Here is a 19385-nt window from a genome sequence, read left to right as displayed (position 1 = left end):
GTGTTAATATATTACATTTATTATAGTCTGTGCATGTTATCACAAAAACTAATATCAGGACGAATAAAGATTCAATTTTATGAAGGATAGATGGAAAAGCGTTACTTCAAAAAATTCTATTTTATGAAAGATATTCGAGTAGCGTGTTAATATTGGGCCACAATGTACGAAATAATGAAAATATAATAATGGAAACTAATGATGAAATTCGTTTGCTTAAGTAGCACCTTGTAACTTGGGTGAAAAACAAAACTGGACTATTCAATTACCGGATGATGTTTTTCTTTATTTATATTAAATTAATTAAAGTAAACGGCTACTGAGTTAAAAATTTGTTTTTTTTTTTAAATTATGAATGAACTTCGTTAATATCTAAAAAGAAATCATGCTTTTCTAAAAACAAATTATACAAGTTTTCGTTTAAACAATTATTTCCTTGTTATAGGCATTAAAATCCTCATTTTTTAGTTTTTTTACATATTATGTTATCAAACATTTTTGATGAAATCGCAGATTTCCAGATAGAGTTATCTGCACTTGTTCATAGCAGCGCACACAGGTATTTGGTAGAATCACATTCACTATACCTAAAACCATCCATTATGAGATAACATTGGATCCATGGTCCACCCAATCTTAAATTTAAATATGATCCTGCTAAATGACTGCTTCATGTTCGTGCATATATGTTATGTTTATACATAGAGCGTGATAATAACTGCCTTGCCAAAGTCTGCAGACAATATAAAATGTGCTATTACAGACTTGGGGTATTGGCATGCATCATTTCATATTGACTGTAGTATTTAGGAGGATGACATCTATGACGCTTTCTGTATTTTCACTCATATGTATATGGGATGTAGAGGTATTCATCCTTTATATACCATAAACCATATATAAACAAATAAGAGCAAACTCAAACTACATTTAATCTTCTTTTTCCTCCCTAAAACAGAAATATAAGATACATTTATGACTTTTAAATAAAATAAAGGTAATCTAATGATGCAGACAAATTTGAATTAACTAACTTTACAACTTCTTGCTGCTGCTGATCAAGGTGAAGTTCCACAATTGTTTCTGTTCTATTTTGCACTTTGAAAGTTACCTGCGCTGCTATATATTTGTCTTTGTTGCTGATCGACCACCCGGAATACTACAAATGTTAAAGAATATTAAGATTATGATTTACAACACATTCATCACCACGCATAGATTGAGTGCGTTTTTAATGGTGCCAAAATTTATGCTGTATATATGAAATACTTGTTACGAAAAAAATATTTGCAAATTACTTAAAAAAATCTATTTAAACTGGATGGAGAACAGAATCAGCTGAATTTTGGATTACATGACCCAAATGAAAACATAGATGTTACCCAGACTTAGATTACGTGGTGATCAATGTATTAAAATGAAATCTTAGGTAATTTATATTTTTAAGTAATAACTGAATCAATTTAAAAATAAATATGCCTACCGTGGAGGTACTTTTGTACAATGTTTTTCCATCTTCTTTGAAAGGTAAAAACTTTTGTAGTAATGCTTTACCATCTATCCTCCATAATGTTGGATCTTTATGTATTCCTATGTCAGCTTTGGCGACGACAAATGCACCAGACTAAAAAGAATATTAATATTATCAGACATTATATAAATAATAATGTTATTCTATATATTACATGCGCTACAATAAATTGAAACAGACTGTGTAATCTTTAGGTGTTTCTCCTGATGATTCGTTGTAACTGTTATCATCAGAATCCTCTTCTTCGTCTTCTTCTTTATCATCTTCCTCTTTCTTAGAACGTCTTTTTCTTTTTGGTTTTTTTTCTGCATCTGAATCTGATTCATCTTCTTCCTCTTCATCTTCTTCTTCATCCTCCTCTTCCTCGTCTTCCTCTTCCTCTTCCGAATGTTGTCTTTTTTTAGCTGCTTCTCTTTGTGGTCTCTTTTTTGTAGCACTCTACAAAAAAATAAAATAATCTTATATGAAATACATCTGGTCCCATTAATATTAGAATATACAAATTACAAAGATGTTCTGTTAATTAAGATTGATAAAAATAGTACACAAGATTAAAAACTATGATTAGAAAAGAAATATTTAATATGAGTAAACATTTAGATGGAAATATCAATATACTTATCGTGATAAATGACGACATTGGATTCGCGCGTTTAAAAAATTAACTGCCGGCGCCACTGACCGGCCGGCAATGATGGCCGCGTACAAACATAGTCAAAATATAGAAAACAAACGATTTTAACATAGAAAAATATGATCTATCGACATCACCGCTAGAGAGTATCGTCAAAATCGATCCTGCATATATTTCAATGAAAATATAGACCTTTTTGCGAATTATTATGAACACTATTAACTCTAACGCCAAAGTTTTAATTAAAAGAAGATATTATAAACAAGAATATTTCTATACGCATCTAACATCTAGTTAAACACTTTGATTTAAGTATTTTATTCTTCTCAAATCGTAAAGTTTATAATAATATTAGTTAATTACAACCAACAGAACAATCGTATATTTGTTCTACGATAAAGTAATAATCTTAAATCTGGAAAAATTCTAAATATAAATGACGATTAATTCGAGTGATGTTTTTTAAAAAGATTGAAAATATCTTTAGATAAATGCACGGGGATTGTTGGTGGAAGTTATTCGATCGCAAATGACACAAATGTTCGAATATTATTTTCTAATCGATAAGATTATTAGTTCGAATTAAAAGATATGGAAAATGAGAAAAATGTAATTATTCGAGAAAAGAGTTAAATTTGATTTGAAAAATGCATAAAAGAATGACAAGTTTATCCGATAGCGTGGGTTTACCTCAGCTCCGGCCTCTGGAGTCCACTCTTCCTCGGATGCTCCTTCTACTTCTTCCGGATCATCCGCCGAATATTCGTCCTCGTCCGACACATCCTTCGTTTTTTTCATATTGCTTTTTCGCGAAATTTTCGTAAAAAATCCCGACGGGACTCAATCAACGAATAAAGAATAAACTTCGTACGATTAGGTGCGAACCGTTAAACGACGTGTACGTATACCGCAAACAATATGGAGTCGCGGCGGCACCGAGAAGCACTTTCACGCGCACCTCCTTCCGCGCATATCGGAAATTCAACTGTTTCCTTCACTCATCACCGCCAATTTTCAAATTATCTTCGAGTTATTCATCACGTTATCCCGACTCTCTCTCTCTCTCTCTTTCTACATTATTTATTATTTACTTTTATATAATGATTTTATTATTATCTTTTATATTATCTTTTATATTATCTTTTTAATAATTTTTCGTTATGTATATATTAAATAATTTTGATTTTTTCTTTACCGTATGTTCGAGTAAACACGATAAAATAAATGATAAATAATATTTAATTATATTATGATTTATTTAAGATACGATTAAACAGCGAAATTATTTAACTTTTCCAAGCTTTTCTAGCCCGGGTCGATACAAAATTGGCGCATGCGTTCGTTTCTTCTATATCGTAACACTCCCGTTAATGTTTACTACGGTAGACAGTGCATTTTGATGGAAATAATCATTTCAGAAAAAGATGTTTGAACTTTATGGACTCAGTAAGGATGGAATGTTATATCGCTCACCACCACCAACTCGAAAGGATGTTGATATATTGGAGGTAAAGTAAATAAACAAATATTTGTTATGATGCTTAAATAACTTCCTGTGCCGGTCGATTATTATCATTGCATTATTATTATCATTTTTTAATTTTCAATTTTATATGATAATAATATTTAATTATTATAATATGAAAGTATAATAAAAATTCTACTGTAATTTATTCATTAAAAGATGAATAATACTTATAAATAAATTTTTATCAAATTACAAATGTTATTAAAAATATTTCTATATTTTTTATAGACTTGCTTACAACTTTCATCGCCAGAAATTATGAGAAAATTGCCTAATGGCGATGCTTTGCATCACCTTAAGGAAGCAAGCGTTTCAACTTCATTGGATAAAAACAAAGATGCCTCAAGAGAAAATGGTTGGTCTTAAGATTGCATTTAATAAATCATTTGGAAGATATTTTTTCTTTATTTTGCACATCGCTGAGTTTAGTTTTGCACGAGGTAACACGATTTGTCTGAAACAAGTTGGTTCAAATTTTCGTTTAAAACTATTTGTCACCGTAAAAAATACGCGTAAGACAAGCGTAACGGTTCGAAAAAAAGGAAATATCTCGTTGATTTGATATGATTTCTATTTACGGTTCGACGAATTACTCAATTGCGAAAACAATGATGACGAACTCAGGAAACTCTTAACCGAAAGTAACTGAAAAGAAGAGAAAGAAAGCTTCCCAGTCACCGTTATGGTAATTTCATGTACGAATAATGTTACGCGCTTGAATAGCTTTTCCCTGTGGGAAGGCTTCATCATTAAAAGAGTCATTTTTGAATATATTTCGATGGTTACTGTTATCCTTTACCTTTTACAATTATAATTTTAATTTTTCCTTGACAGGACGTAACATGAGACGAAAATGGATAGTAATGGCAGGATTTTTTTTCCTTGGATGCGCTTTGATCGCTGGTGTTGGGTTACCATTAGCATTAGAACTTCGAAGTTCTCATCTTCTGGAAGCGAGATTGCAAGTTGTTCGAAGAATGCTTTCAGAAGTTCCACTGATCGATGGGTAGGCAATAGAAAAAATAAATTATAGTAAAAGAATTTAGTATTCATTGACAATTGAAATATTTTCTCATAGTCATAATGATTTTGCTTGGAATTTACGAAAACATCGTGGAAATACGAAACTGCAAGACTTCCCATTTGACGAAGACGTCTCAAGGAATTCCAGTTGGGGTCCCCAATGGCAAACCGATCTTGTACGTTTACGTCAAGGTATCGTAGGTGCACAATTCTGGTCAGCATACGTTCCCTGCGAGGCACAATTTCTAGATGCTGTACAACTGACTCTCGAGCAAATAGATGTCGTAAGAAGACTTACCTCGAAATATCCGAGGAAGATAAGACTCGTAACTACGAGTGGTGAACTCGAAAAGGCTCACAAGGACAGTGTTATCGCTAGTTTGGTTGGAATCGAGGGGGGTCACAGTATCGGCACTTCTATGGCGGTGCTTAGAAGTTTCCATCGTCTTGGTGCACGTTACATGACCTTGACACACAAATGTAATACACCCTGGTAAGTTAGTATTTGCGAAAAAATAAAATGATTACTCACGTAATAATCTCAAGGAAATTAATGAAGTGTAAGCGTTTAGTAAAGCGTTAAGAAAGTTCATTTACTTTTATTTCTCTTTTACCGATGATTCTAGGGCAGATTCCTGTTCCGTTGAAGATCCAGATAGAATAGCACCCGCTGATTTTCAAAGCGACGGTCTTTCCACTTTCGGTAAAGCTGTTGTCAGAGAATTGAATCGATTAGGAATGCTCGTTGATCTTTCCCACGCTTCGATCAGGACTATGAAAGATACGTTATCTATAACAAAAGCACCTGTTATATTTTCGCACAGTGCGGCTCGTTCCCTTTGCAATTCATCCAGCAACGTACCGGACGATGTACTCAAAAATTTGGTAATTTTAGACTATTATTTATTCTAGTTTAATATCATTCAATGAGATAATTGTTATTTCATTATTTGTTTTTTTGTTATTAATTGTTATTTTTATTTTTTATAACTTTAATTATTTTTCCAAGTCCGTTAATGGTGGCTTAGTCATGGTCAGTTTCGATAGTACACATCTTAGCTGCGGAAGCAAGGCTTCCATGAAAGACGTTATAGGTAAGTTTTAATAGACATTTATTGCTTTAGTAATAATGAGATAATTTTTTACATTTTTATTCTTGTTTTTAGCTCACATCAATCATATTCGAGGAGTAGCTGGTGTTAATCACGTTGGTTTAGGTGCTGGTTATGATGGAATTTTAAGGTTTTACGTTTGAGACTTATCATTTAACAAATATTCGTTTCATTAATTTGAATAAATGGACATGTTAATTTGTTTTTACAGTCCACCTACAGAGCTTCCAGATGTTTCAGGATATCCATTGTTATTAGCGGAATTAACAAGGGATAGATTATGGTCCGCTTCCGATATCAAGAAACTAGTCGGTGGAAATTTGTTACGAGTATTGAAGGAAGTTGAAAATCATGCAATTGTTGCATTACATCAAGCACCAGCCGAAGAATGGATATCGCAAGAACTCATTGAAGATTCCTTTAATTGTATAAGCATAGATGTTTCAATTTGATCATTTCAATTTCAAGAATTGAATTTCATGAATTTGCTCATGTTAAATAATAATAATAATTATCCAGTTTCATGGATATCCTTAGGATAACGCTAGAAACGAATTGTTTTCTCTACGAAAGATTATTTTTTGTTAAACATCATGGATGTAAAATGGATGTAAAACGTACAAGGAAAAATTCTTTGGTTATTTTTGTCGAACGTTTATATTCATAATGATAGTGCAAAATCTTTTAAAGAAGAGGAAATCTTTCCGAAAATGTCCTTAATGTTTAACACGATCATTGAAATGGTGTACCTGGCCTTAACAATTTTATACTTTTCAATCAAACATTATCAAACTATCAAGTTCTCAAACAGTATTCCATTTAATTAACAATTTTTTATACATGCTCACTCATGAAATAAATCTTCACGAAGATGAGGATAAACTGAAATAAACGATTGCTATCACGAAAAGAAACTGCCAAAATGAGGATGCACGTGTTAACAGCCTACGCTCTAAAAGATTAAATAAAATTGTTGAATCTTATAGGAGCAATCTCGAATGGTAACATTTAAAACTTATGGCCTTTATTAAACTAATTTTCTACGTTACATTTCTTAAGATATTTCAAACGTGTTAAGAAAAGTATGACATTTTAAACAAAATATATAAACAAATTAACTTATCTTCAATAATATGATGTTGTTAAATTATAGATGATAAGAATAATTGTTTTATTTAACGAATCTAATGTACTTTTACTCGTTAAAAAAGAAATAAAGGATGTAAAGGGAAAAATGATATTTTATTAAACAAAAATTATGCTTAAATAACAAAAATTATAAGAAGGAAAAGAAACAATGATTTATAGTAGTTTTCCTCGAATAAAGTTGTTAGTTTCGATCAGAATAAGAATCTTAAAGACTATCTTATGTTAGACAGTTGAGTGGGGGAGTAGGATGATTAGACTCGCTTCTTCTCGAGCCGAAACTTCAGTTTGGTTTATCGTCTGTCTCGAAGCGTACACATTCTTCCACGAGGAGGAGCTAACTTGATAGATTATCTAAATCAAACCGCGGGAGAATTTCAAACAAAATTTTTATATCGAATGATACAGTGCAACTATCGGGCAATAAACAATTGCGAAATTAAAAACAATAAATAAGAATAATAATTTGTTTTTTCCCTCTTTTTATACGCTTATGCTCCTAACTCTCGTAATCTCACAATTTTCCTACGATTTTAAATTTTCATTTCAATTGTGCGCGGTAATTAATATTAATCAAAAAGATTCATTCACAAGATTGTTATTAACAAATATTTTGCTATAATAAATTTTATGTATTTTTAAACACAAGTGCATATATTCGAAAAAATAAAAAAGAAATCAGGTGAGTGTTCATCGACATTTTAATTATTTATCATTTATCTTTAGATGTGCCTTTTATTAATTAATATTGTTTTGATTAATGATTGAAATAAAAGAAGGCATTTTATTTCTAAAAAAAAAGAACAAAGGGTATATTTACTTTCACGTTGGACAATTTCGATTGTAAATCCTTCGATAAATGTTCGAAGATCAAGGCAATAAATGTTAGAATGTAATAGATCGTAATGTAGCGCGTGCCATCATTGCTTACACGTGATTGATACTTCATTTATTATAACGACTGTTTTTATGATGTCTGAACAACGTGGCGCGACGTACTCTCCGAGATCAAAAACCTCGAGTTCTTTTCTAAATATAAATTAGCATATTTTTACACGCTGTGAGGATACACTTTTAAAAGCCCGAGTTCTTATACAGATTTGTAATGGAAAACATTTGCGCGGGAAGGAAAGTTGCGCAGTTTATTTTTAAAAAAAGAACTGACTGTCTTCGTGCGTTTTTCTAATCTTTTCTTAGATCATTTACATTTTAATTATGGTAATACTAACATAAATATTAATATTAATTGATCATTTATATTTTTATTATTCTTACGAAGTAATGAGTAAAAACAACAAACTAATAAATCAACTAAAATTACTAATTATATTACAGAAATTACTAAAAATGTTGCAGAAATTAATTAAAATTATTTACAAAATTATATTAAAAAGTTATTAAATCAATTAAAAACATAGAAACATTTTCTTATTTTCTATTTGTTTAAATAATATTTCTATTTTTCTAATTTTCAATCGCTTATACTAATCATATGGCACAGATTAAACTAAACTACTTTTTTCGGTCCAATGATTTCCGAGTGAAAATCTTGACTATCTTCTCAAGAGAACTAAACATGTTTCTATTTTCACATCTTTTATCCTAATCGTTAGAGAATATTCTCTTTGATTCTTAATCGATTTGATATCAATTCTATTAATAATACAATCGCGTAAATAAAGTTATACCTAATAAAGAAAACATTCTCGAGAGAAACAAAACTAATAATAAGTTGAATAAAAAAGAGAAAAAGGAAAAAGAAAAAAAATGATAAAAATTTCAGAAAAAGAAACGGGAGGAAAAAAAGATACGACTAGTTGTAGAAAATGAGCTTACACCGCGTGCAGATATAATAACGTAAATTGATCTATCTTCGTAATGTGCCGGTTCTATCGGATATTATACAATACACAATACACTTACATATATGTATATGTAATATGTTTATCCAATAAACTATGACAGACCGGTTTCGCATTCTATTAACGCATTCTTGATCTTCTTCAGGAAAATATATAAATAATTACAGATTGCATATAAATGATGATATGTTATAGACAATCGATAAACGTTTGTATATATTTCCTTGATGAAGATAACAGATCGATTTAAATACCTAAACAGAATTGATATTATCTTAAATATTAACAAACAAATAATTTCCGCGTAAAGATCGTGCATACAAATATGTGTTTTTTGATTAAGAAGACAATCTTTGTTTCTTGCAATCATTTTAGTCAAAAATTAACAGTAAACATAGTGTTCCTTGAGAATTTAATTTGAAGATCATGCTATACACGTTTATTATACCTCTAATTAGAAAAAAGAGATTGATAAATTAATGCTAAATCAATATGCTTCATGATTGTACAAGATGATCAAGTAGAAACTGGGCGAAGGAGAAACGAAATCATTCGATGTCTGTGGCACGTTGTTTCTACGTTCTTCTTTCATTCAATGCAAAGAAGAATCACGACGATGAGTATAATCGTCATCATCGAACGACGCATTATTTTTTTTCTTAATAACTCACTTCGTGGTTATTGTTCTTTGTTTCAGAGTTACCAAGCAAGAGTACACGAAACCACGAGCATTGACGATTACGAAGAGCTGGTTTGTAGAGAAGAACGAAATATGAGATACAAGGTTAGACCTAGTCCTTGCTATCCTTTTTTTTTTCTTCCTCTTCTTCATCTTATTTCTTTTTTTTTTTCTTGTAATCTTTAATAATTTTTTTTCCTGCTGCAATATTGAATGCTTTAATACCAGTTGTCCCTGGAGACGATACATTCTCGTTTCTCTTTCTTTCATTGCTTTACCTCTTCATCTTCCTCCTCTTCCCCCTCTTCCTCATCCTTCTTCGCCCCCTCTCATTTTGTGGATATGATATGTTAGTTGTACCTGCATAAAACATAAGACGTATACTTAAATGTTCGAGATGCAATGCCTTATTTGATATCTTTGAAATTCAAATCTTAAGCTTTATACGTAGCGTTTTAATAAAATATCAATCAATGCAAGGAGATCCCTTGTAGGAAGTTGTTTGTTTGTTTGTTTGTTTTTCCAAAGAGATGGTGCGTACGATTCGAAGGATGCATTTGCTTATGCACATGCTTACCTTTCATTGTTAACACGTGTGACTTGAAAATGTCAGTGTGAATTATTTACAGAGATTCATTGTGCTCCTAAGACAACGTTTCCTTTTTTTTTCTTTCCTTCTTTTATGTATTATTCAAAGTACATACATACGAGGTACAAGTTATTTTCAAACGAAGGCCATTTATATGACTCGATTATCTTACAATGTATATGTAATGAAACTTGTAATTAACGAAAATGTATATTAACAATTGGTAGCAAATAATACCTGTATACGATATCTATTTTATGTATTGTCACGATTCTAGTGAAATCAACGATCTCTTAAAAGATAATTAGAGCGTAGAAGAACGTTATTATACCTTCAAAGTTTCCAACTGTCTGAAAAATTAATACTAATCGAAAACCTGAAATCAATACTAAGACAAATTTGTATTAAATTGTCCTGCTTATTAGAATAATTAATATTTAATAATTACAAAATTTTCTATTATTTAATATATTATATTATATTATTATTATTATTATTATTCTGATTATTATTATTGTTATATATTAATTATATATAAATGTAATATATAATAATATTAATAATTACTAAAATAGAGTTTGAGAAAAATGATATATTAGTTTCGTCATAAACTTCTCATCTATAACAGAATAATTAAATCAAATTAATTTCACTTTACTCAATATTTCATTTAAAAAAATAAGATTAAAAGAAATAATTAATAAAAAAGGAATTTCATTAAACTTCTTCTTCGTATAATTATAAATAAATTGTATAAACAGTTCGTATTTGGATGATTGAAAAGAAGTCAAAGTATCTATAATAAGAATACTATCGTCTTATAATCGTATAAATAGAGTAGATTCGTTGAAAAGGAGAGAAAGAGAGGAAGATATACGTTATCGTTTAGCACAATATTTTTCTTTTGTACACACGATTGGAGCTAAATGAATCGATTAATTACGGTAATTAAAAGGAGTTATTAAAAATCGTATCAATCGAACAATGACTTTTGACGATATAAATACTCTCGTATTATTATCGACAAATCATTACTTCCCCCTCCTCCTTTATTTTTTTTATTCCATTTATTACAAATAACACCTATCATCATAAATAATTAAATTCATACTTAAACAAAAATATCGACACCAATATCATTAACGTGTTCATATAATAAAATACAAAATGTACCAGTATTTATAGATATGTATGTGTTTTTGTATATGTAATATTCGTTTATAGTAGGAAGTTATTTTCTCGAAATTATATATCCTTTCGATGCATATTTACGCAACTGTTGTAAACATTTCAGTGATTTCCTTGAAAAATAGGAGAGTGGAAAAGAGGGAGAGGGGGAGGGGGTAATAAGGATACTGTTCATTTAGATGGGCTTTAATAAGAGGAGGATTATTATAGATTGCAGCAGGATGTTAAGAGAGGAGTGTATAATGCTGAGGTAATTCCATTCCGATTCTAGAGCAAGGTGAGACCTTCGTTCGTAGACATTCACGTACCGATGGTTGACACTAAACTAATGTTCGATTAGGTAAACCGATTAGGTTTTGTTACGATTGATCCCTGTGGAAAAAAAATAAGTCTATACAACTGGGAAGCTGCAAGGACGAAATTCAATGACTAAATCAGATCTAAATTAATGTGTATGACTTTTTTTTTTTTACGACCAAATCAGTTTTTAGGATCTTTTGTAATCGTTCGATGTTAAATTTTATTTATATAAATAATACCATCTCTAATCGATTTGTATAAGAATTAATCAAAGATAGTTTAAATCAACTTATTTATTAAAAGGTCAATTGGCCTATCGTGTATTTGATGTCAATTGCGAATTATGTTCGCGCAATTTAAATGATTTTTTGTTCATTTTGTGTTTTTTATAGGTCAATGACCCCGAAAATAATGGAAGCAGAACGGCCGATGACAGTAACAAACATTCAGAACTTCCATGGTGATTATTACACGAAAAGAATTTGTTTGTTTTTGTTTGAATCGAAATGGACAAATATTTTTATCCTAAAATACCGAACAATTGTTTTATTTTATTTAATATCTTATTAACTTTTGACATAACAGGCAATGCAATCATGGAGACGAAAAATCAAGCAAAAAGGAAACGAGGCTCGTGATAGTAGTTGTTTTATTAACAATAACTGTAATTACTCTTGTTATTACCTTAACTTTGCAAATGATCGTATTTTATAAGGAAGAATACAAAGAAATGTGTCAGAGCGAGGAATGCATAAAAACAGGTACTTACAGATGATTAAAAAAAATGAATTGTAGTAAAACTAATGAAAATATTTTACTTAATTCACGATCTTTCGATTTATCGATCAACGATTTGTTATAATTCCGAATGATTTAGCTTCCAAGTAGTTTTCTCGTTTTACGAAATTATTAGATAACACACATTGACCTCAAACTCGTTATTATCTGCACTTTTTGACTTATCAATGCTGTCATTTATTTTCTAAACGTTCATTGAACGTTCCAAATATCAAATAAGATGACAGTTTGATTTGGACCAACATTTCCGCGTTAGATATCATCAGAAGTTTTATTTGTTTGTTTCTTTAGATAATTTCTTTTTTTTCAGCTGCTAGAGTATTAGGATCAATGAACAAATCCATAGACCCTTGCGATGATTTCTATAAATTTGCATGCGATGGTTGGGTAGCTAAACATCCGATACCCCAAAGCCAAGTTTCCTGGGATCAATTAAGTCTTCTTCGTGAATATCTACTACAAGATTTAAGAATTTTATTAGAAATGCCTGACAAGGATGACGATCTAAGGCCCATTAAATTAGCTCGTGCTCTTTACAAAACTTGTATGGACACCGGTAAATTTAATCGTTCAATTACAAATCTATTAAATATACAAAAATAAGTTACATCTCTAACTCTTACATTATTTATAATCATTTTTATACTATTATGAATTTTACTTCCGCAATTATTATTTATGCTAATGATGAAAGAATAAATTATTATATCACGTAACGGTATTTATGATAGGTGATCAAGTATGATAATAGAAATGATTGATAAAAACATCTAAACGGAACTTATCTTATACACATTTTTGTATAAATGAACGATTATTTTATTCTTATAAAAAATATGTTAATTTCAATTTGTAGCGAGCATCGAGACCTTGGGATTAGAACCGATATTCCATGTATTAAAACAAATAGGATTACCAACCGATCCACCGTTACAAATAAAAATATCTCCCCTCGATTTGTCCCAAATAGCTGGTGCGACTCGTAGAATTTTAGGCTTAAATCTGTTGGTTAATTTTTATATTAGTGAGGATATTCGAGATACAACGAAGAATCGAATGATGGTAAGATTATATTATTGTATTTTTAAACTTGCTAAGAGAAATTTTTTCTTAAAATAACTCGATTATGTTATTTGATTATTATGCTGTAGACGGAACAAGTATCTCCAGCTTTTAGTGAACGATATCTCCTGGATCCTCAACGATTTCAATCTGAATTAGGAGAATATAAAAAATATATCAAAGCCATGTTGGAATTAGCTGGAGCTGGAAATAGAAGCACAAGTTTTGCTAATGAAATTTTAGAATTTAGTACGAAAATTGCCAAGGTACAATCTGTTATCCACGTGAGTGAATTGAAAAAAGTTTGGAGTTTAACATAGAAACAATTATTTTATATTTTTCGATATAATCTCAAAACTTTTCAACCCACTCTCATAATCAGTGGCGGATCAAGTCAAATGGGAACTGGCTTTACCAGCGGTAAAAATTTTGAGACTCTCAAACTCAAGTTAGAAAAAATATTCCTACTAGGTTATTAACAAAAAAGAAAAGTAATCAAAAATTTCATACCATAACACATGAACTAAATTTATTTAAAAAAAAAAACGTAATTTTTCTCAAACCCTAATGAAAAGAAATTTTAAGACCTCGAGACCCCTTCGAAGCTCTTTAGTAGTCCGTTTACCGCTTAATCTGCCACTGCTCATAATACTTTAAACAAAGATGATTTTGCTTATATGAATCAATCATTATCTTTGCATAGATCATGGATACACCAGAACAAAGACGTAGCGTACATCATCTTTTTCATGACGTTACAATCGATACATTACAAGAGCTGACTGATCTTCGTGTACAACAGGTAATACACATCTATTACATGTTAACAAAAAAATCATTACAAATGTGCATAGAAATGATAAAAAAGATTTTTAGTGGAACTGGACGAAATATCTGGAAAATGTATTTGATAATACAAACGTGACCATAAACACAGGAATTGATAGAGTCATAGTAATGGATCTACACTATTTACAGAAATTGCCCCAACTACTTGCGATTACTCCACCCGCTACGATAGGTATACTTATCTTCTCCATCACTGTTAAGCTAACTACGCTTGTCTCAACACTTTAATATTCATTCGCTTATCTATCATATACTGTTACTTTAATATTCAGCACAAATGTCTCTATCACAAATTAGATACGTGTAACAGTATATAGGTCAAGTATTTTTCAAATAAATCTTTTGAAAGGATTATTTAACAAAGTTTCATTGTTGAATTGTGAAAAAAGGATTGTTGTTTCAAATATTAGTTTGCTAACGTTTATTTCTTATCATTGAAAAAAAGACAGAAGCAAATAATGAAAAATCGTGGAGCTAAAAGAACGTATTCTCATAATCTAATGAGGACAGAAAAGAGCAAAAGGTTATCATCCAACTGCCTTTTCTCATAACATTTAGTGACATTGTTTTCAATTACTCGTTCATTTTAGTCCTACTATCCATTCGATCTTTGAAAAAATTCTTTTAAACGAAAACTATTCGTGTATTATTTAAGCACGTTTTATCTGGTGGAGCGTATATTCAGCGATTTCTCCACTCACATTACAAAAGTTTCGTGACCTTGGATTTCAATTTTCTCAAAAAGTATTTGGGCTTAAAGAAAAAACACCCAGGTGGAAAGGTTGTACAGGAAATGTTAATGCTAATTTTGGAATGGCTCTAAGTTACGTTTACGCTCAAAAACATTTTAATGATCAGGAAAGGGAAAAAGTAAGTGAACTGTTTATTTCTTTTATTATTAAATCAAATGATTATTTTAGATAATTGGATAATAATTATAATGATAATTTTAGGCTTTGGAAATGTTGATGGATATTAGAACAGCATTCGATGCGATGGTTAAAGAATTAGATTGGATGGATGCAGACACCAGATTACGTGCTCACAAAAAATTATACGCGATGAGACCGTTCGTTGGTTTTCCTAAATGGATTACAAATCCGGAAAAATTAAATAAATTTTATGAAGGTGTAAGTTCAGTTTATTTTTATCTTAATTTATGGTAAACAAAAAGTATTTAATTATCCATCGAACAATTACTGTTGTAGGCCGAAGTAATGGAAGGAAAATTGTTTGAAACTTTTTTACAATTAACGGACGTAGGTGTTAAGAAAAATTTAAATAGTTTACGAGAAAAACCTGACAAAGATCGATGGATATCAACTGGAACTACTGTTAATGCATTTTACAGTGCTATTTTAAATTCAGTCAGTAAGTATATTAATGCTATAAATGAATAATTAATAATTAATTAATTATTTAATGTAATGGATATATTTTTCAGCATTTCCAGCGGGTATTTTGCATCCACCATTCTATGGAAATGGAATAGAGTAAGCGTGTTGTAATTAAATCTATCGTTTGTATTTTCAAATACATTAGAAACATAATTTTATCTTGTTAAATAAAAAAAAAACAAGCATTAGCGTAATCAAAAATAATAAACATTTTTTATATAGATCGATAAACTATGGTGCAATGGGTGCGATTATGGGTCATGAACTTACTCATGGGTTTGATGATCAAGGTACAATTGATGTCACGAATACATTGATTTATAGTAATCGACAAAAATTACACAAATTTGATTTGTCTTTTCTTTTTTTTATGTCAGGTCGCAGATACGACGAAAACGGCAATCTCAGGCAATGGTGGAGCGACGAGACATTGCAACATTATCATGAGAAAGTTGAATGTATCATCAAACAGTATAGTAGTTATCATCTTCCTGAGCTGGGTAACAATTTTACAGTGAGTAAGATTCTCGTTGAAAATATACCAAAACAAAACATGCCAAGGCACATACATTGGCTAATTTACTGAAGACAAATCACTAATAACATTTTTTCTTTTTGTTTTCAGGTAAATGGCATTACAACTCAGGGTGAAAATATTGCTGACAATGGTGGAATAAGAGAAGCTTATAGAGCATATCAAAAATTAAAAGCACGCAATTCGCATCAGCAAGCTTTGCCTGGTCTTTCTGAATATACTCATGACCAATTGTTCTTCTTAGGATTCGCACAAGTAAATATTTCATTGGAATTTATTTTATTTTTCATCTAAATCTTAATGACAATATTTTTATTACATATTCATTGCTATTTATTTTGTAATAGAAAATGTTGCAACTATTATCATCAGTTTGATAAAATAGTATAGATCGTTTCTAATTAAACAATTGTTTACTAAATCATTAATACAAATAAAATATTTTTCTTAATCATTATCGTTGAAATGAATAACATAAACTTCTGTCTTTTTTTCAGGTTTGGTGTGGAAATTATACAAATGGAGCATTAAAATCTAAGCTAATAGAAGGTGTGCATGCACCAAATCATTACAGAGTAATCGGAACGTTGTCAAATAATGCTGAATTTGCTAAAGCATGGAAATGTTCTACGAACAGTCGTATGAATCCGAAACATAAATGTATTTTGTGGTAAATTGTTTTTTATTTAACTCAATTAGAAGATATATTTGTAAGTTTGTAACAGAGTTGGATGAGAGAGAAGTATCGAATTGTCGTATTTATTTGCAGAATTTATTATACTAGATATTTATATAGACTGATAGGAGCTAGCGAATAATTTATTATTACTCTTATATATAATAATCTGCGAATCTGATTTTGGCGACTGTAAATATCGTACAAAAAAATAAGTTAATTTCCATAAGTTACTGCTTCTTTTTTTTCATCTTATTCGACGATACAAGATGTCCGTCTTCTATCGTTTTTCTTTTTTTACTAATTTTTTTATTTTTTTCTTCTATCTTCAACGACTCAGTTTTCCATTTCTCCCGTTTCTTAACGGATTCTGTATCTTTTTTTGTAATATTTTTTGACGGTACACGGCGTTTTTCCTCTTCTATTTTTTTACTTACTTTCTTACTACTTTCTTCTAACCAATTTTGCTTCTTGTTTTTTTGAACTTTACTATCAGATTCTGTTTCCGTCTTAATAGTCTTTTTTTTCTTTTTGAAAGACGTCTTAGTAATATTTTGCTCAGTTTCTTCTATTTTTCTTTTCTTAATATGTACATCCTTCCTCTTATTACTATTACTATTACTATTATTATTTCTATCTTCATTTAAAGTTTTCTTCTTTGGCGAAGGAGAACAATTTTCTACAGAGTCAATACTTCGTTTATTCCGTTGATTATTTTTATTTAATTGTCCATTTGTATTTAATTTTCCCGATGAATTAGCATCTGCTTCTACCCATTCTGCACTTGTTGAATAATTCTTTGACGTTGTGCTTAGGTTAATATTAGAATTATCAATAGATGTAACTTCCCAATCATCGTCATCATCATCGTCACTATTATCATCATCATCATCGTTGTCATTATTAGCATCATCATTATCATCTTCTATAATAACTTCCTGTTTTAATCTAAATTTATTTTTGTTTTTTACTTTCTCTTCAACTTTCAAATCTGTTTCTTTTTTATAAACTACATTTTGATACAACTCTGCAAGTGTAAGACAGGTAATTCTAGCACCGCAGTTAATACTCTGTAACATATTGACCTTATTTCTGGTAAATCTCCAAAGTTTAATTTCCCCATTACTAGAAGCAGTTACCAATAAATCGTCTTTGTACGCCATACATTTAATTCTAATATCGTGCGCTAGTATATTTAAAGTATAAGCTAATTTTTCAAGATCATAAAATTTAATATGACCATTTTCTAAGCCAACAACAATCAAGTCATCTTTTAAAAATTCGACACATACCACTTTAGAATCTAATTGTACTTCCTGGTCGATACCTGCCAATTGTACTGAGAATATATCAATTTGTTGATTAGCTGCCAGAAGATATTTTTCACCGTTTGGACTCCACTTTAAAACTATAATGTCTTTAGCATTAGATTTTAAACGTGGTACCAAATTTGTAGCATATGCTTGTCTTCCTTTAACTAAATTCCATGTTCTAAGAATACCATCTGCTCCTGTCGATAAAGCTAATTTCCCTGTTGGATGTATAGCTAAAGTATGAACAGATAAACCTTTATGTGGTTTCATCCAATGTTTCTGCATTTGCCAATTTCCGCATCTAACAGCAGCTATTGTTCCATCCTTGCTACAGGAAAATAGATGTGATGCTTCTGGTGTAAAGGTAACATGGTTAACAGTATCTACAAACGGAAAGTAATAAAAACTTTCATAAAATAAAAGATTAACGAATAGAGGAAATATTATGAAATACAATTGCGTACCATTATGATGCATCAATTTGCCAGATTCTATTCTATTGTGCAAATCATATAAACAGATTGTTTCATCTGCGCCTGCTGATGCTAAATAATATTTATTGCTAGCAACACTTCTTATACTACCCAAATGACTATGCGTAGCAAAACTTTTCTCAAGTTTATATTCCTGAAACAATATTTTCAAAATATAATCAATCAATCATTGTATTAAAGGACGAAGAGTATTAAATATGCAAGCTATTATCTTTAAATAAAAAGGTAAATTTATTACTCGTAAACAAGTTATATTAAAATGAATGAAATATAACATCAAAACATTCCCGGTAAACCGGCTTCAAAAATAGCGTCCATAACCTATAAATATTTGTTTAGAAAGTTCATTACTTACATTAACGATATTGGTGAATTTATATCCAAGTAAATACTGCTCATAAGTACCTACTATAATTTCAAAAAAATTCGGTGTGTTTAAATTAATCTGCATGATGATTATTTTGAAGATACAATTTATTTTAATGAAACCATTTGATCTACACGTGCGAACACAATAAAGCTATGAAACTAATAAACTTTGACTTCCGTAGTACCTCCAATAGCCATGCATCGATGCATATACAATGTGTCTGATACTACGTGTTTCAAAATACTTCGAATTTTTCTAGAAAAGTAATAAATTTTAGTTTCTCTATCACGCTTTGATAT

General features: G+C 30.2%; 4 protein-coding genes across 5 annotated transcripts; 2 read left to right on the top strand and 2 right to left on the bottom strand.

Annotated features, from left to right (window-relative positions):
* Positions 1–413: 413 nt before the first annotated feature.
* On the bottom strand, positions 414–3121 carry LOC122523607 (nucleolin-like). Its single transcript, XM_043645469.1, has 5 exons — positions 2856–3121; positions 1712–1969; positions 1484–1624; positions 1035–1159; positions 414–949 (listed from the first exon to the last, which is right to left on the bottom strand). Exons 1-5 carry the CDS (start codon positions 2961–2963, stop codon positions 931–933), a joined length of 651 nt encoding a protein of 216 aa, XP_043501404.1. The 5' UTR covers positions 2964–3121; the 3' UTR covers positions 414–930.
* Positions 3122–3511: 390 nt separating this feature from the next.
* On the top strand, positions 3512–6811 carry LOC122523604 (dipeptidase 1-like). 2 transcript variants are annotated; one of them, XM_043645465.1, is made up of 8 exons: positions 3512–3673; positions 3922–4048; positions 4528–4699; positions 4772–5209; positions 5343–5601; positions 5726–5810; positions 5883–5958; positions 6040–6811. In XM_043645465.1, exons 1-8 carry the CDS (start codon positions 3590–3592, stop codon positions 6278–6280), a joined length of 1482 nt encoding a protein of 493 aa, XP_043501400.1. In that variant the 5' UTR covers positions 3512–3589; the 3' UTR covers positions 6281–6811. The 2 variants fall into 2 exon arrangements, with proteins under 2 accessions (XP_043501400.1, XP_043501401.1); XM_043645466.1 differs by lacking the exons at positions 3512–3673; positions 3922–4048 and adding an exon at positions 4059–4378.
* Positions 6812–7615: 804 nt separating this feature from the next.
* On the top strand, positions 7616–17138 carry LOC122523663 (neprilysin-4-like). The gene is made up of 17 exons (XM_043645570.1): positions 7616–7656; positions 9534–9620; positions 11985–12052; positions 12178–12353; positions 12701–12946; positions 13247–13452; positions 13542–13718; positions 14156–14254; positions 14329–14473; positions 14957–15171; positions 15255–15431; positions 15510–15672; positions 15746–15794; positions 15921–15988; positions 16076–16212; positions 16324–16488; positions 16731–17138. Exons 2-17 carry the CDS (start codon positions 9609–9611, stop codon positions 16905–16907), a joined length of 2280 nt encoding a protein of 759 aa, XP_043501505.1. The 5' UTR covers positions 7616–7656; positions 9534–9608; the 3' UTR covers positions 16908–17138.
* Positions 16897–19372, bottom strand: LOC122523664 (p21-activated protein kinase-interacting protein 1-like). The gene is made up of 3 exons (XM_043645571.1): positions 19072–19372; positions 18687–18849; positions 16897–18605 (listed from the first exon to the last, which is right to left on the bottom strand). Exons 1-3 carry the CDS (start codon positions 19165–19167, stop codon positions 17140–17142), a joined length of 1725 nt encoding a protein of 574 aa, XP_043501506.1. The 5' UTR covers positions 19168–19372; the 3' UTR covers positions 16897–17139.
* Positions 19373–19385: the final 13 nt, after the last annotated feature.

Source organism: Polistes fuscatus, unplaced genomic scaffold, assembly GCF_010416935.1.
Source record: "Polistes fuscatus isolate 324 unplaced genomic scaffold, CU_Pfus_HIC Scaffold6, whole genome shotgun sequence".
NCBI lineage: Eukaryota > Metazoa > Arthropoda > Insecta > Hymenoptera > Vespidae > Polistes > Polistes fuscatus.
Note: the sequence above shows the minus strand (reverse complement) of the source record. Positions and strands in the feature narration are given on the sequence as shown.

Coding starts and splice junctions, on each gene's coding strand:
- LOC122523607 (XM_043645469.1), bottom strand. CDS start 2,963: ATGAAAAAAACGAAGGATGTGTCGGACGAGGACGAATATTCGGCGGAT. Junction 1,970..2,855: donor CTCCAGAGGCCGGAGCTGAG/GTAAACCCACGC, acceptor ATTTTTTTGTAG/AGTGCTACAAAAAAGAGACC. Junction 1,160..1,483: donor TGTACAAAAGTACCTCCACG/GTAGGCATATTT, acceptor TAACATTTGTAG/TATTCCGGGTGGTCGATCAG.
- LOC122523604 (XM_043645465.1), top strand. CDS start 3,590: ATGTTTGAACTTTATGGACTCAGTAAGGATGGAATGTTATATCGCTCA. Junction 4,049..4,527: donor AGATGCCTCAAGAGAAAATG/GTTGGTCTTAAG, acceptor TTTCCTTGACAG/GACGTAACATGAGACGAAAA. Junction 5,959..6,039: donor GGTTATGATGGAATTTTAAG/GTTTTACGTTTG, acceptor TTGTTTTTACAG/TCCACCTACAGAGCTTCCAG.
- LOC122523663 (XM_043645570.1), top strand. Junction 14,255..14,328: donor CTGATCTTCGTGTACAACAG/GTAATACACATC, acceptor AAAGATTTTTAG/TGGAACTGGACGAAATATCT. Junction 15,432..15,509: donor TAAATAAATTTTATGAAGGT/GTAAGTTCAGTT, acceptor TTACTGTTGTAG/GCCGAAGTAATGGAAGGAAA.
- LOC122523664 (XM_043645571.1), bottom strand. CDS start 19,167: ATGCAGATTAATTTAAACACACCGAATTTTTTTGAAATTATAGTAGGT. Junction 18,850..19,071: donor AATTCACCAATATCGTTAAT/GTAAGTAATGAA, acceptor ATATTGTTTCAG/GAATATAAACTTGAGAAAAG. Junction 18,606..18,686: donor CAAATTGATGCATCATAATG/GTACGCAATTGT, acceptor TTCCGTTTGTAG/ATACTGTTAACCATGTTACC.